The sequence below is a fragment of the Eleginops maclovinus genome, chromosome 4, assembly GCF_036324505.1.
Source record: "Eleginops maclovinus isolate JMC-PN-2008 ecotype Puerto Natales chromosome 4, JC_Emac_rtc_rv5, whole genome shotgun sequence".
NCBI classification, from domain to species: Eukaryota; Metazoa; Chordata; class Actinopteri; order Perciformes; family Eleginopidae; genus Eleginops; species Eleginops maclovinus.
In genome coordinates, this window is record NC_086352.1 from 31,345,816 (window position 1) to 31,358,818 (window position 13,003).

At 40.7% G+C, this 13,003-nt stretch overlaps 1 protein-coding gene across 1 annotated transcript in view; it reads left to right on the plus strand.

Annotated features, from left to right (window-relative positions):
• The first annotated feature begins 1,131 nt into the window (after positions 1-1,131).
• The window catches only part of mmp15b (matrix metallopeptidase 15b), a 34,020-nt gene continuing 22,148 nt past the window's right edge, over positions 1,132-13,003 (plus strand). Inside the window, exons 1-4 of the mRNA XM_063881712.1 lie at positions 1,132-2,051; positions 11,501-11,649; positions 12,460-12,582; positions 12,679-12,986. Coding sequence (XP_063737782.1) covers positions 1,929-2,051; positions 11,501-11,649; positions 12,460-12,582; positions 12,679-12,986 — 703 coding nt within the window. The 5' untranslated portion in view covers positions 1,132-1,928. The remainder of the gene's footprint in view (positions 2,052-11,500; positions 11,650-12,459; positions 12,583-12,678; positions 12,987-13,003) is intronic.

Below are 13,003 nucleotides of genomic sequence, written 5' to 3' on the forward strand. Positions count from 1 at the left end.
TTTGGCCACAAGAGGATGCAGTGCACCACTGAGCAATGTTTCCACTTTTTCTTAAAATATATGTAAAGTAATTATGAATAACTTTAAATCATCTGTTTTCACAGATGATTTAAAGTAAGTTAGAGAAATTATCCTGCCCAAACTTATTTTATGAGGCAACCCCCCACCCCCAACACCTGTTGAACAGATAAGAATAAATTGATAGAATAGAAAACAATTTGACCAGATTTGATTCAGAAAATGGACAAGCAGATAAGTTCTCTTCTTTCTCAGGCCTTTTGTAAAGTATACTGTATGCAGTCATTGGTGCAGTTACTTATTATTGCTTTTAACATGGCAAAGCACAAAAAAGACAGAATAGATTCCACTGTAAACATACACTGTAAATGTGTGTGCTGCTGTGTATTTGTGCATGCCTCTGCTTTAATGAAACAAACACATTTGTTAAATAAAGTGAATGAATAATACGCTTTTATTATGTTTATCACATAACGATGGCTTTAAATCTCATATCTTATCAGTACCTGTTATATTCAGTATTTGTACGTATGTGAGCTCTTACACACATTAAGTGAGGGGGAGGGTCATCTTTGCTGGCGTCCGCCTCGGGCTCTTTCTCCGCTCTCTCCCCACTTCCACCTCCATCCGTCCGGTTGGAGCATTGTAGCCTAGTGGTCAGCTCCAAGTCAGCCACTGAAAGATAGGACAAAACCGGAAATAATGTGCCTTCAAAATAAGAGCCAACAAAAAATGATCAGACCTGGGAGGAAACTTTAATAGTAAATAAAAACAAACATTATTTTTGACTCAATATTTCAAATGCTAGCTTAAAAGTGAGCTCCCTCAAACATTTAACTGTTAAAAGGCCGATATAATGGAGTAGGAAAAAGGTCACGTTCTGCACGGAGAAAATAGCTTTCTTTATTATACAGTAATCCATGTTTCTCCCTAATCTTACTTTCAATACAGAGAAGACAGAATGAGTCCGATTACGAACCTTTTATTTTGGTAGTCATGACAGGGACACCTTGCTAATGTACTGTTACGCTTGACTCTTTCATCTCCACGTTAGGTACTGAAATCCAAAGAACAGCGGACCACTGTCCGTGCCGCTTCGGTAGGAAGACAACACATCCACTGAATCAGAACAAGACTGATATCAACTAATTATCGGCCACCGAGACGGTTTCCTCTGGCAAAAGGGAACAACTGGACGTAGAGGGCTTTACAAGGGGTCGCAAGCTATAACTGCCGCGGTCGCTTACAGCTACGACACTGCTCGAGCTGCAGCTGAAGGAGTCAAGTGCGGTGAACTTTCATTTCGTCGTTGTTTTCGATTTTTAAACTTTCTCAAGGTACATTTGAATGCACCCGAATTGACATTATCACGACAGGAGTTCATTTAGCCACTGTATTTCAACATGTCAGCAGTAAATTATTTACTCAAAAGCATTTCTGCTTTATGCCCACTTTGCTGATAGTGGGCACTGCTGGAAATATTGTTGCTTTTTTGAAGTGCACTTTCAGGGTTACTAACAGGGCATCGACTTTGATGTTAATTAAATGAGTCGGGCGCTCTAGTGGGTAACTCCCGCTAGAGATAGCAGAGCACAGTAGTCAAAGAAAGGTGAGACGGTCTGTTAACGGAGAAACCTCTGTAGAGGTTCACATGACAGTGAATACAACTCAACAACATTTATGGAGTGCAGTTTGTAGTACGGCTCTGGCTGTAAAACTGAAATGGGGCTCTTTTCCAGGATACAAGTGCACAGTTGAAGACCGTCTTACAATTCTACCTGGGGAATAGTTTACAACCATTTTATCCGGGTTTTTATCACTTAAACCAACAATACTGTAAAAACATTTTAAAGACACCGTAGTGTATCCGCTGGGATTGAACCACGACTGATTTCCCTCGCGCCCGGACCATGGCCTCCTCCTCGCGGAACAGCTGCTTCTCGTTGCTCTGGAGACGCACCTTCATCTCTCTGTGGCTATGCGCGCTAGTGGCGCGTGGAGGAGCGGAGGGTGACAGCGCCTTCAACTCAGAGGTAAATACAGAGCAGTGTAATTAGTGATTATACCAACTGAAAAAAAGCTCTTTCTCTAATAACTGCAATAAAACCATGAAGCTGTAGATGCTGGGGAGGACATGTTTTACCCTGCATCCGCCAAAAAAAAAAAAAACATTCAAAAACTGCCCAAAGTAATGTTCTTACTTTCGCTAAAGGCAAAAAATAAATAAAATAAAAATTCATTTACAGACTAGTGCAAGCCCTATTATTGTCATTTTGTTTTCTCATTTTAATACACTAAAATAAAGACATAAACCAGTGTAACAGCTTCAGACATGAGCAAGTCATCAACAATTATGGACAACCATCCGGTGCACAACAGCTGGTTTATGATACTAGTACTAATTATATTATTGTAATAATGCCCTAACTAAATACATATTTTCCCATGTGGTTCTCTTGGTTAGAAAACCATATTGATTGGCAGTTGTGCACTCTTTTATATTGCATTCATTTACATCAATAGGCTTTAACAAATCTTCCTGTAAGGGACATTCACCTCTTTAATATAACATGTTTTAGGTAAGATGGGTTTTTTTCAGTCTGGGCACCCCATCAAACCATTGTCAAAAACAATTTCTCTGGACACCCCTTTCATATTTACTGTGCTAGAAAAAACATACGCTTTTGCAAAACTGATCACCACTTTAGTAGCCAGTGTAAAGTAAAGTACTTGTGGGAATATTACCGGGCACCGCTCTTAACCATAAGGAACACATGTGTTATCATTATTTAGGCACGTAATTAGACGGCATAGGGTGCCATAGTAACAAGTTTGAACTTGAACCAGCAGTTGTTGCATTTTCTTTCACCAGTCCAGCTGTTATCTAGCACACTTGACTGTTTCAGAGTATTGAAAGGTGATTAGTGGTGGCGCTTTTGTTTGTTGTTTTACGAAGAGAAGACAGACAGAGAGACAGACAGACAATCCACCCGGTCCTTAGAGGTGACCATGCATTTCCAAACTCATTGACCGAGGGGGGTCTGCTTGTTAGCCAGGTTACAACATACTGTGTGTGTATGTGTGTGTGTGTGTGTGTGTGTGTGTGCTAATGGGTCTCGCTGACAAGAGATGGAAGGTTTACACAATGTGTGGACTGATGAGAAATTCCTAAGCGCTTGTTGCTAAATGTGTGTGTGTGTGTGTGTGTGTGTGCCAACCGAAATAGTAACAACACATGTTGCCTTTTCCACATCTGGAATGCTCCATAGATCGCTGAAGGTAAAGTGCATCTTGGACGTGGTGCACTTCAACTTTATTAATGGCTGCTGTTCCAACAAAAGTAAATTAAGGCTGATGGATAAGACAGATGTGCCAACCTACCAAATAGGATATTCCGGCACTGAATGCCAACAACCAATATTGTTTCCACCTGTCAGTTCTTTACTGGATGGCTATGTTTTTAATAACAAACGTATTAGAAAGCATGGGTAAAACAAACAGGACATCGATACTCTTTGGAAAACCTTCAGGTACAGAACACTTTTGATTGCCTTAAAGAGGCTTTTAGGTGTTTTTTTCCTTTCCTGTAGTGTGTTATATAAGTGTATGTGCATGTAAATGGTCTGCAAAAGCTAAAATCCCAAAAGCTGCTTTGTTTACTTGACATCACCATGTAACACTGACGCTTCTGTTGCTGGCAGACTGGGCTCTGGTTTCAGACAGAGGGTGAAAAGAGGTGCTGCAGCACAGGCATATTAGAAAAATAAAGACCTATTAAATTGAATCATGTGAACATGTCACAGTAGAGGTACCAAATACAAATATAAACCCTGAAAAGTAGCATTAAAAGGGCCCCTTTAAAAGTCAATATGTGTCAGGACTGCCTTAAATTGGAATTACGATTCAATTAAATTAAATGAAAATTTGCATGAGGATTTGACTAAAGCCTTGGATGTAAAGGGTCGTTTTAAGTTAAAAACAGAACAATGTTGTTGTGTTGCCCCAGCAAATAAATGTAATAAGCACCTGTTGTTTTTATCCTGATAATGTAAAATGATTTAAAAGCAAGCACATATCTTAGATTAAAATCCCTATTTGTAAAGCAACCTTGGGTACCATGAAAGGCGCTATATAAGTTATTATTATTATAAAATCACTGTTATTCGGACAAATATGGCAAATAATAATAATAATAATAACTTAAACTTATATAGCGCCTTTCATGGTACCCAAGGTCGCTTTACAAATAGGGAGGAGAAAAGGGGAGTGGGGGTTAGGGATCATAGGACTTGAGGTGCTTAATAACAAAGGCATTAGCTGCAATTTGTACTTGATGACTTAAAGATGTCTTGCTGTTTGTTTATTTGTTGATGGGCCTGCTGATCACAGCCTTACCACTAATCATTTGACAGGAGAGACACTATGGAGAATTTACGGGCTCACTGGTGGTCTTTGTGGCTGGTGACTGTTTCTCTGGAGTCTGACGAACATTTATTTTCTCTCAGCTAACATGCTGTAAAGTATACTTTCTCAAATAAAGAACTGGTAAAGAAGGACTTGGATCAACATATAAAATGACATTACACATCAAAGTGATGTTTTGTTTGGTTCAAAGCAGCCTGTATCTGTTAAACAACCCCACACTGTGTTGGACTGTGTTGAGTCTACATTACACCTACTCTACAGTTTGTTCACATACCGAAACACGTCATCTAAAATTCAATCTGATCCTCACTTGTCAGTTGTGGTTTAATCCATGTGTTGAGCAGTTGGCCTGAGACCTCTACTCCTACTCTGTCTGGACAAAAAGGACGAAGTGGGAAGGAGGAAGAATGAAGGAAAAGGAAGGGTTTTTGAGTGTGACGAGAATTTTTCAAAATCTTGATTCAAAAGAGGAAATGCCCCGGCAAATTTATTTATAAAAGCCGGAAAGAGAGACCAAGATGGATATAGAAAGTTGACGCTCAGTCTCAGCTGTGCAGCATGTGACAGCTGTTCTCCAACTGGGACACACACACACACACACACACACACACACACACACACACACACACACACACACACACACACACACACCCTGGGACTCCAAGGCATCTTAGGAAATACAATGGACCCTCTTGTCTGAATAGAAAGAGCTGTGAGAGAAAACTTTGCCAATAGGAGAAAGACAGCGGATAAAGCCCAGAAAGAAACACGATAAGAGAAAGCTGGATAAAGAGTATGCAAAAGGTGTTCAACAGTGATACATAGCTGAAGCAGAGTAACAGTAGGGAAGTGGTAATCAGTGACTTATTGCTGCACATAACACGACAACTTCCTCAATCCGTATCCTCTTTGTATTCACGTAATCTGCAACGTGCTGTCTCTCCACATTCCAGCCACTTTCCCCCCCCCCCCTGTGATTGGCTATCACCACTTCCACAACTCTGACATTGCTTAAGGGATGGGATGGGGCCGGGGGATGATATGAGATGGGAACGGGACTCTCTGAGCATATAATAGGGTGATTGTGCATTGGGCATTTCTGCTTTTTGCCAAATCATGTTTTTTAAAAAAAGGGCCGTGTCATCAGGGATTCAGACTAACCTTAGCACTGGTGCTACTAACTTTCTCAGTTTGTACATGATTTGGTCACACCCTTCTTTTGGTAGAGCATGCCTTTAATCAATGGACAGTAGCTAAGTACGTTTACTTTGGCACTGTTCCCAAGTGTAATTTTGAGTTACTTCTTCTTAAAGGTGCTCTATTCTGCTCACTTTCAGGTTCATATTTGTATTTAGTGCCTCTCCTCTGACATGTCTCCATGCTTTAATGTTCAAAAAGGTCTTTATTTTTCTCATACTGCCCGTGCTGCAGCACCAATTTTCACCCTCTGTCTGAAACCAGAGCCCAGTCTGCTCTCATTGGTTAGCTGGACTGCTCTGTTGTTATTGGTCAACCATTTAAAGATGTCTCATCCCTTAGCCTATCACATAAAATGTTGGGGCACTAGCCAATAGTATTGTCTCTATGTTACGGAAGTAAAAAAAGACTACAATGGAGGCGTTTCAGGCAGGGAGGGGGAGTGTGTGGGAGAGAAACTCCGTCAAGAGGGAACATAGGGATTTCAGCCTCTGCAGACCATTTGCATACTCAAAAAATAATATAACACACAAGAGCCAAGGGAAAACCCCAAAAACATAATAGGGCCCCTTTAAGTATTTCCATTTCCTGCTACTTAATACTTTTATACTACTTTATTCTACTACAATTCAGAGGCAAATAGTGCACTTTTTACTCCACTACATTTAAATGACAACTTAATAATACAAACTATAATCATCAAAGAGAGTATTTCTACTCCGGGTACATGAATGCTAGAGAAATGTGCCTGCAGTTTTGAGCCTTGTGTGCGTTTTCCTTTCTAACTCCATGTGTGCTGCATGAAATCTTCAAATTGAACTAATGAAATTCTCTTCCTCCTGCTAACTTTGTCTCGCTCTCAGAACTCCATTTACTTATCCGTCCTGTTGGTAAGACTTTGAGGGGTAGGAGATGGCAGCGTACCAAGCCTTAAAATAAAAGCTCTGTTAGTATCTTGGCTGACATTGGGGTGGACACACACACACTCCAACACACACACTCCTGGCAGGTTTTACAACTCCTTGTATATTGCTGGGTCTGGTTTTGGCAGGTAAGCTCAAGGACTCTTTGAAAGACCATTTAATATACGAGGCCAAGCGTACATGCACATACACACAAACACTCTCCTATTCCTCCTGTTGTCTAAAACTTGCTTTGTATTCTGCCCGGCTTATGAGGGAAGGTGAGTGGCCAGACTGAGACTTGACTGTTTGAGACAAATGGGTTTGAGGGGGGGACGGGGGTTCAAATGCCTCCATACATCTTCCAAACAGTCCTGTAGCTCTTCCCATGTCCCAGACTACAACCTGCTGTAAACACAGGGAACACAGAAAGCGTGTGTAGATACAAGATCAGATTCAGCTAACATAAAAAGGCATTTCCCATTTTCATCAAGGGCTGGCGCTGCAGCAATGAATACCATATGGAGATGCTGATCACAGAGGAGCAGGGGAGGAAGCAGCTGGAAAAAGACACATGTAGGAGATTACACAGGACACTAGCTTGGTTTTTCTTTCGATTACTTTTATTGGAATTCGAGTTGGAATAGAGTGGCGCAGTATTGAGTCCTAAAACCCTAACACAGGCTACAGATTTTCCCTTTCAGTTGTACAACACAAAATATGTCAGTAAATACGCCACTGGTGAATCTCTGAAGCTTCTATCTGTCATAATGAACGGCAGTTGCTAACCAGTTTCTAAATGAGACAAGTAAATATCACCAAGCCGAAGTTTAGCTGCCTTTAGCTTAGCGATGGTGACGTGAAGTTTATAGCTGTTAGCTTTACACTTCTGCTGTATGCATTAACCCTCAAAAACATAAAGTGGTGTTAAAATGTGGAGACTATCCTGTGATTCTTACACAGTTAAATATTTAAGTATCATACATGTGTGTTTGCTGAAGATAGTTACAGTTACACAGGGTTACTTACAAAAATACGTGATCACTCTATTACAGGTTTAAACTACTGTATTTAGATGTCCGTTAGCGGGTGCATTTCACCAAGCACTTTGTTTTTATCTTTAGGCAGTATGAAATATAAGCTGCATTAGCTGAAATTAGCTAAATCCAACCTAGTGGAACTGTCAGATTTGTGTTATTCGATTAAATACAGCTGTGATGAAATTATTTGGTGAAGTTCTTTCTTGATGTTTGATTTTTAAACAAACATTTGATTGTCCAGCATTAGCATAGCATTGCAAATATACCCAGGTACATAGTCCATCACGTTGCCTTTCCAGGGCCTGTGTCCACATAGCAGCTATTTCTGAGTGACAGCTTTTTTCAATAGTTTTCACTGGGGAGTGACCACATGCGGCCGCCTCAAGAAAAAAGCTCTGCAACTTTTTTCTTCCCACTCAACCTTTTTTGCTATGGCTCCAAGAACTTCAAGTGAAAGATTTTCTAAAAAGTGCTGTTGAGGTTATTGGAGAAATTGGAGAAGAAGCCTGTTTTTGGCCATGTTTGTCATACCAAAACTACCATAACTGAGATTGAAATAACTCTGTTTGCCTCAGTCTGTAATTAATGACCTGTGGTCAAACATTACTTAAAGTTTAGAATGGTTAATCTGCCACAGCTTTCATTGTTATATGCATTATATGCCTGTCAAGAATGGAAAACTTCATGGGTATAACAACAGAAACTGGAGGGGCGGGGCTTATCAACCAGTTTTTTGTGTTGAGTTCATGTTAGCCTGGTATACTGTTGTGATGTTTGTGTTGTCGTAGCTGTTCTGTAACTCATGTATGGTTACGTTTCGTGAGATGAATAGAGTTTTTCTTTGTGTACCCGGCCACCTGTTTTCTAGGCTGTGTGTGTGTTGGTGAGAGAGTATTGAGATAGTGTTTCAGGAAGTTTGTGTTAGGGAGTGTATGCGTGTGTGTCTGTGTGTGTGTGTGTGTGTGTGTGTGTGTGTGTGTGTGTGTGTGTGTGTGTGTGTGTGTGTGAGCTTCCTTATCTAAAGGCAAAGGTGGGTCAGGGTCACGTCCAGTTTACCCTCTCTCCTGCAAACCAATATACCTCTACAAGAAAGATAAACATTGGAGATGAGAAACAGGGAATAATGCATACATAGCATACACAACATTAAGAGGTTTTTGTTCAACATGTACTGCAAAGGAAATAATAAAAGTGCCAATTAGACACAATTCAAATTCAAATGATGTAACACTTAAATAGTTGAAAATATTATGAAGTGTAGTGCGCTATTTAAAATAATGCTAATAGCTTAACAATAACAACTATAGGATGGAAGAATATAAAAAAGGGAGATTAAAACATATACGTATTACAACATTAACTAGCAGGAGCTCAAGTGACAAAAGTGAAGTACGTACGTAAATATGGGATAGTATAACAACATTTAAGAATGCACAGTGTTAAATAGGAGTATAGGTTGACATGACATATGAATGAAATAAAATAAAAAGTGGGATTTTGCAAGTTTTAATAATGGCATACAAGTAGGTAATACCATCTATACAAATAAAAATAATGATGAACATCCTGAAGAGGAGATAGAAAAAGCTCAGCACACAGCAGTCGGCCTTTATTGTTTGGAGATATAACAGAAATATGAAAAGGCTTTGGAAGCTTTGAGCTCCTTTGGCCGGTTGTTCCAAAGCCAGAGGGCTCAAACACTATTTGTTTACCTCCCTTGACCTCCTGATGGCCGGTGTATCTGGGAGTTATTTGTGTTTACTACAGTTGTGTGAATGCTTAGAAATGTTAAGCGACGTTTTAGGCTGAAGGGAAAACTCAATGCATCTTTTACAGAAAAAAGCAGCTCAGTTATACAGATTATCTGCCCTGAATTTAAATATTCTACTGAATTATGTGGCACATGAGCTAACATAAATTGTATTTACTGATAACTTTGGGGAAAAGACAAGAGATGCTACTTCAACAAAAGCCGACCTTAAAGTGGCCCTATTGTGCTTTTTGGGGTTCTCCCTCTATCCAATGTGTCAAAAAGGCTTCTGTGCATGGAAATGGTCTGCAAAGGCTAATATCCCAAAGTTCCATCCAGAGGGAGTTCCCCCCCTGCATGTAATGACTTGATTGGATTATTTTGTTAACATCTTACATTAATATTGCTATGTTACAATAACACTTCCTTTGGCTAGCCCTCCAGCACATTGTACGTGATAGGCTAAGGGGTGGGACCTCTCTAGGCGGTTGACCAATCACATCAGAGCCGACCAGTTAACCAATCAGAGCAGACTGGGTTGTGGTTTCAGACAGAAGGTGAAAAGAGGTGCTGCAGCACAGGCAGAGTGAGAAAAATAAAGAGCTTTTTGAACATTAAAGCATGGAAACATGTCAGAGTAGAGGAAGAAAATACAAATATGAACCTGAAAATGAGCAGAATATGCCCTACTTGCGATGCAATGCTGTCCGACTCTTCTGAGTGATAGAGAGTGATTGATAGATCCGGCATTATGCTTTCACTTCCCGATAATTAACTGTCGTAATTTTGGATGAATGCCACATGCATGCAATGTATAGTGTTAATCATAACCAGAGGCAAAGTACTCAGGTTAAGGTCATGAAATCCGAGTGATTAAAAGCTGATGTTTTTGACGTCAGTAGCTCTGTGATGATCATTTCAATTCCTCTTCCGTCAGTGTGTGTTTTTAAAGAAGAGCACAGGTCCACACCTTTGGCTTTATTACATACAGTCATATTGTAGTTTTGTAGACATTACCTCCTACACTAAGACATTTGGTGGGCGGCACTACAATATGACCACAGCTCTTGTTTTTTTTACAGTTTTTATAAGATGTGCACTGTCTTTAAGTGTCAGAGAAAGACTGACATATTTCTAGTGTTTTTAAGGAGTGGATAAGTAAACACAGATTATCAAGCAGTATTTTTGCATTGTGAAAGATGGGTGTAGACTTTACTAATGCACACACTGCTTTATGTGAGCGCACATGCACTCACACGCACCCTTTTACATTCCCTGCACCACCATGGGGAGGGTTGTCCATGTGTGGGAGTATCTAGTATCCCAGACTACCCAGTATGTAAGTGGTTGCCCGTGTGCGAGTGCGTGTGATATCAGGTTTCTCCTTAACAGGTGGGATAGACTTTGCGTCATCTGTGATTGGGTCAAATATCATGTTTTCTCCATCAAGTCTGTCATTAACCCCCCCCCCCCCCCCCCTTTTACATACTCCCAGAGAACCAGATGAGGTAGGATCACAGTGCTCACATTCAGCTCCAAGTCAAACTGTGTCATATCATCATGTTACAAAAGCTCTGGTATCTACTGTGCCTCCCTATGGAAGCCCATTCCTGCCATTAAAACGTTTAAAAAATAACAAAACGATAAACAACTCTCTGCCTTGTGACATTATGATAAGAAACTTTCTTAGTACATCGCATTAATGAATACCTTTTTTAAAATAATGACTTTTGAGATTCAAGGTAATTAATTTGACACAATTGCTCAATAATTTGCCCATCATTTATAAAAGCTTCTAATTTTGAAGACTATAAGTCCGTATTTTAAGTTAGGTGTCATTGTTTTGAGATTCTTAGTCATGATTTTGCAAATCTTTTCCTTCATCCCATTTGTGGAAATGGGCTTCCATAAAAAATGAATAAAACAAATCCAGACAGAGATCGCCCATTTGCTCATAAATCAATCAGTTTTCATACTTTCTATTTTCTCTATTTTTTGTATAATGCACTCATATATTCCATAGTTATTTTTCGAGTTGGTGTCACGTCTGTGTAGCGTAATTTTGGCATTTGCATTTTTGATACTGTCCATTTCCTGTGCGTTAGCATTGCAGCTAACAATAATGATATTTGTAAAGGTTTCTGTATATATTTTTTTCTTGTCTCCAGTCATGGCTGAGGATGTACGGTTACCTGCCCCAGGCCAGCAGACAGATGTCCACCATGCGATCGGCTCAGATCTTATCTAATGCCATCAGTGACATGCAGCGCTTCTACAGCCTGGAGGTCACTGGACAGATGGACAAACAAACAGTCAGGTTAGCAAGGATTAACTGGACTGTTTTTGCTATGTTAAGACTTAAACCAACTCTTAAGAAAATATGGACCAGTCCCTGAAACCAAGGACAACGCGTCAACAGCATGTTAAAGATTTATTTACAGCAGAAATTGATTGTAAGTAGAAAAGGGTGAAGAAGGATAAGTAATCTTGTCTGTAAGGCTGGTCTAGAGGACAAACTTAAGTCCAGGCAGAGGGAGACTAAGGGTGGGGATACAAACCCCCAGATGATAAGATATGGAAAAAGACAGGAGTAAGGAATGAAGGAAGGAAGGGGTGAATGGATGAAGTGATGGGTGAATGGAGGAAGGGAGGAAGAGAAGGAGCGATGACGGGATCTTAGGAGGAAGTGATGTAGGGAGGAAGGGATAAAGGGATGGAGGGAGGAGGGAGGGAGGGAAGGAGCGATGACAGGAACTTAGGAAGAAGGGATATGGGATGAAGGATGGAAGGAATGAAGATCAAAGGCTGTAGGGAAGAATGAAGGGTCGCAGAGATATTGGGAGGAAGGGATGCAGAGTCAAATGAATGTAGTGGGGAAGGAATGAATGGAAGGGAGGGATGTATGGAAGGGAGGGATGTATGGCTGTGGGTTAAGATGAGGTAGGACGGGGAATGGATGGATGGAAAGGACACCGATATGTAGACCGGTTATAAGTAGCTTAGTGGGTTAGAGTTGTGGTTGAGGCCTCACCCTAATTAGCTTGATTTAATACGGAGTCTAAATTTCACGATAAATGGACGATAAAATATTGATTCATTTCTTGCCTGCTCCTTCCAACTCTTTTAGTGCCATGAAGAGACCCCGCTGCGGTGTGCCTGACAAGTTTGGAGGCCAGATCAAAACCAATGTTCGGCGGAAACGCTATGCCCTCACAGGACATAAATGGAACAAGGGCCACCTCACTTACAGGTAACACAAAGACCTTCTGGTTGTAAAGAAAATCGAACCGGTTACTGTTACACTTTTGTAGAAAAAAAAATCCAACTTCTTCTCTTTTTACCACAGTATCCAGAACTACACTCCCAAGATTGGAGAGTATAACTCATACGAAGCCATCCGTCGGGCGTTTAAAGTCTGGCAGTTGGTGACCCCATTGACCTTTGACGAAATCCCCTACCAGGACATCAAATATGGACGCCGCAAGGAGCCCGACATTATGATCTTTTTTGCTTCGGGTTTCCATGGAGACAGCTCTCCTTTTGATGGAGAGGGAGGCTTCCTAGCTCACGCCTACTTCCCTGGACCTGGAATGGGCGGGGACACACACTTTGACTCCGATGAACCGTGGACCATAGGAAACCATAACGTACAAGGTAAACGGTTACTGCCA